General features: G+C 42.4%; 1 protein-coding gene across 1 annotated transcript; it reads left to right on the top strand.

The window, feature by feature from the left end:
- The first annotated feature begins 3,956 nt into the window (after positions 1-3,956).
- Positions 3,957-4,448, top strand: LOC148576459 (uncharacterized). The gene has a single exon (XM_088502725.1). The coding sequence runs from the start codon at positions 3,957-3,959 to the stop codon at positions 4,446-4,448; it is 492 nt and encodes a 163-aa protein (XP_088358851.1).
- The last annotated feature ends 241 nt before the right edge of the window (positions 4,449-4,689 follow it).

Below are 4,689 nucleotides of genomic sequence, written 5' to 3'. Positions count from 1 at the left end.
TATGATTGCCCCTACTATGGAAGTTCTAATCAAGGATACCATAACCAAGGGAGCAACTATAACCAAGGGAGTAATAACTCTAATCAAGGATGGAGGGATAGCTCCAACCAAAGTTGGCGGGACAATTATCAACAAGGAGGAAGGGACAATGGAGGCAATCAAAGATGGAACAACAACACTTCACAAAACCCCTATTCACAAAACCCTTCGAACCAACAACCCAATCAAGGAAGGAACTATCAAACCTACATACCACCTCATAGACAACCACTTCCACCTAATCAACCCCAAGCACCACAAATCACCTACCCTTCCACATCTCCAAATTAAGATGACACACTCCGATCCATACTCCAAGGATAAAAGAAACTCCAAAACACACTCAATTCAAGTCTTAATGGCCTCACTTCTACTCTCCAAGCTCTCATTGCTCGCATGGAGCCACCTTTTATTCCCACTCCTCAAGCCTCAACCTCTAATGCCATACCCTCTCAACCTTTGCCCAACCCCAAGGGTGGCATCAACGCCGTAACCTTGAGGTCTGGAACGCAATTGAAGGAAAGAGATTCAACGGCACCAAATCCGATGGAAGTTGCTCATGAAGAAGATGGAGTTGAGATAGAAGAAGTTAACGAGGAGGAGGAGTCACATGTAATAATTGAAGATGAAGAACCACAACCAAGGAGTGAAGTCCCTAGAAAGGAGCAAATTTTAGAGGACGTGGCTCAACCAATTCCATTTCCTACATTGGCAAGAAAGGCTAAGAAGCGTGTGGAACTTGACGCAACAATGGTAAAGATGTTCAAAAAAGTGGAGGTAACTATCCCCCTCTTTGATGCTATACACCAAGTGCCTAAATATGCGAAATTTCTTAAGGATTTGTGTATGAATAAAGATAGAATTCGTGAGTTAGAAACCATTCCATTGGGTAGTTCCATTTCGGCTTTGATGGGATCCATTCCGAAAAAGTGTGTTGATCCGGGTCCTTGCTTAGTTTTTTGTGTCATCGATGGAGTCTAATTCATTGATTGTATGTGCGACCTTGGTGCATGTGTGAGTATTATGCCTCTTTCCATTTATCATTTATTGAAGCTCCCACCGTTGAAGCGATCGGCGGCTAGGTTTGTCTTGGCAGACAAGAGCATAATAACCGTGTCAGGTATTGCGGAAGATGTGTTGGTCGACATAAAGGGTTCGATATTCCCAATTAATTTCCATATCATTGAAATGCCACCAAGCGAATCCGAGAGGGCGTCATCTATCCTACTTGGGAGGCCGTTTTTGAGGACCTCTAGATTCAAGTTGGATGCCCATTCGGGAACCTGCTCATTCGAAATAGATGGGAGAGTTGTAAGTTTTAGCCTAGAAGAGGCAATGAGACACCCACCGAAGAACCATTCCATCTTCCGATGTGATCTGATTGATAACATTGTGGCAGAAGTGCATTGTGCAAAGCTAGAAGAGAAACATATGATTGAAGAAAATCGTGACAATCCAAGTGAAGAAGTTCAAGTGACAAGCCAAGAGCAAAAGCTAGAATTGAAGCCATTACCACCCCACTTAAAGTATTCATACCTTGATGAAGCCCACAAGTTTCCGGTGATTATAGCAACGGAACTCAATCCTCAACAAGAAGAGAAGTTGCTACGTGTTTTGAGGAGAAACAAAAGGGCAATAGGGTGGAGTTTGGCGGATCTAGTGGGGATAAGTCCCCAAGTGTGCGAGCACCGAATCTTTTTGGAAGAGGAAGCTAGACCCGTGAGACAACCTCAAAGGCGATTAAATCCTACCATTATGGAGGTTGTCAAGAAAGAGGTAACAAAGTTACTTGAGGCGGACATCATCTACCATATTTTGGATAGTGAATGGGTAAGTCCCGTTCAAGTTGTACCTAAGAAGTCCGGGGTAACCACAATTAAGAATGAAAGCGGGGAGCTCATAGCAACACGAGTGCAAAACTCTTGGCGAGTATGCATAGACTACTGAAGGTTGAATGCGGCCACTAGAAAAGATCACTTTCCACTTCCGTTAATCGATCAAATGCTCGATCGATTATCCGGTAAGTCTCATTATTGCTTCCTAGATGGCTATTCGGGATACTTCCAAATACACATTGCTCTAGAGGACCAAGAAAAAACAACATTTACTTTCCCTTTTGGAACTTATGCCTACAAGCGTATGCCATTCGGCTTATGCAATACACCGGCAACTTTCCAAAGGTGCATGATGAGCATCTTTGCGGATTTTCTAGAGCAATGCATGGAGGTATTCATGGATGACTTCACGGTATATGGTGATTCTTTTGATCATTTCTTGGATAGTCTTGAAAAAGTTTTGGAAAGATGTACTAAAACTAACCTTGTCTTAAATTTTGAGAAATGTCATTTCATGGTCAAACAAGGCATTGTTTTAGGACATATTGTTTCAAAATATGGTATCTCCATAGATCCGGCTAAAATTAATGTTATATCTAGTTTGCCTTACCCCTCTTCCAAGAGGGAGGTGCGCTCTTTTCTTGGACATGCAGGATTTTATCGGAGATTCATCAAGGATTTTAGCAAAGTAGCATTGCCTCTCTCAAGGTTGCTACAAAAGGATATTGAGTTTGATTTAAGCAAGGAATGCATGGAGGCTTTCGACAAGCTCAAGGTAGCATTGACCCAAGCTCCCATTGTACGAGGGCCGGATTGGAATCGACCATTTGAAATAATGTGTGATGCTTCAAATTTTGCCGTGGGAGCCGCGTTAGCACAATGCGAGGGTAAGAATCCATATGTCATAGCCTATGCATCAAAAACACTAGATGGATCCCAATCCAACTACACTACTACCGAAAAAGAACTTTTGGCCATTGTTTTTGCCTTGGACAAGTTCCGAGCATATCTTCTCGGTTCAAAGGTGGTAGTGTATTCGGATCATGCGGCATTAAAGTATTTGTTGGCTAAGAAGGAATCCAAACCGAGATTGATTAGATGGGTTTTATTGTTGCAAGAGTTTGACTTGGAAATCAAGGATAGGAGTGGTACGTAAAACCTAGTGGCGGACCACCTAAGTCGCCTTGAAGACACAAAAGGTGATACTACTCCTATCAATGATTCTTTTCCCTTTGAGGGCTCGCATGCAATCTCGAAAACCATTCCTTGGTATGCATCCATCGCCAATTACTTAGTATCTTGCTCCTTTCCTCCTAATCTCTCCAAACACCAAAGGGATAAGCTAAAAAGTGAATCCAAATACTATGTGTGGGATGACCCATACCTTTGGAGATGTGGGGCGGATCAAGTAATTCGGAGGTGCATTCCACAAACCGAATTCTACTCAATCTTGGAAGCTTGCCACTCCTCCGAAGGAGGAGGCCATTTTGGACCTCAAAGAACGGCAAGAAAATTCCTAAATTGTGGTTTTTAGTGGCCAACCCTCTTTAAAGACTCTTCTCATTTTTGTAAATCTTGTTCTCAATGCATTAGATTTGGTAATATCTCTAAGAAGGATGAAATTCCCCAACGAACCATGCTTTTTTGTGAGATTTTCGATGTGTAGAGAATTAACTTCATGGGGCCATTCCTAAATTTTAATGGTTTCCTCTACATTTTACTCGCCGTTGATTATGTGTCCAAATGGGTAGAAGCGGTACCCACCCGGACGGATGATGCTAACGTAGTCCTTTTTTTGTGAGAAATAATATCATTTGTAGATTTGGGTCCCCACGAGCAATCGTGAGTGACCAAGGTTCACACTTTTGCAACAAAAGAATGGCAGGACTCATGAAGAAGTATAACATCATGCATAAAGTAGTCACGGCCTACCACCCACAAACAAATGGCCAAGCCGAAGTTTCCAATCGGGAGATTAAACGCATCTTGGAAAGGATTGTGAAACCCAATAGGAAAGATTGGAGTACCAAGCTCACCGATGTATTATGGGCCTACTGAATGGCATACAAAACGCCAATTGGCATGAGTCCCTTTCGGTTGGTGTATGACAAAGCTTGTCATTTGCCTGTGGAAATAGAGCACAAGGCGTATTGGGCCATCAAAGAGTGTAATCCAAGTTTGGGGGGAGCCGGAATTGAGAGGAAGCTACAATTAGCGGAGTTGGAATGTTTGAGGCTTGAAGCTTATGAGAACTCTAGACTTTACAAGGAAAAAATGAAAGCCATCCATGATAGGAACATAAGAGGTAAAGAATTCAAGGCCGGTGATCTTGTCCTTGTTTACAATTCTAGATTGAGATTGTTGCCCGGTAAACTAAGGTCGAAATGGGAAGGCCCATATCAAGTAGTGAAAGTGGAACCCTATGGGGTTTACCATTTGTGCCATCCCTCAAGGTCGGATATCTTCAAGGTCAATGGGCACCGTCTCAAGTTGTATCATGGTGAACAAATGAAGAGCAACAAAGAGAGTGAGGTATTCCTTTTGGAAGATGCACCTCTTCGCAAAGAGCAATGAACAAGTGAAAGTCCAACTTACGGACATTAAATAAAAGTGCTAGGTGAGAGACACCCCACCATGGTGAGATCTATCCTTTCTTCCCTTTGTGTATAGTTTTTGAATTCTCCATTGTTTTGTAATTGCTTAGCTACACTTTTGCTTGATTAGAATTGCTTGTGACTACCTTGGATGACTTGTTCATAAAGACTTGCATTGATTTTTCCATGAATGACTCGATTGTGTGGTAGATGCACACTTC

Source organism: Arachis ipaensis, chromosome B1 (assembly GCF_059453495.1).
Source record: "Arachis ipaensis isolate K30076 ecotype BB chromosome B1, ASM5945349v1, whole genome shotgun sequence".
Lineage (NCBI taxonomy): Eukaryota > Viridiplantae > Streptophyta > Magnoliopsida > Fabales > Fabaceae > Arachis > Arachis ipaensis.
Note: the sequence above shows the minus strand (reverse complement) of the source record. Positions and strands in the feature narration are given on the sequence as shown.

What these genes read in the sequence shown, in the direction of transcription:
- LOC148576459 (XM_088502725.1), top strand. Translation starts at nt 3,957, where the DNA reads ATGAGTCCCTTTCGGTTGGTGTATGACAAAGCTTGTCATTTGCCTGTG.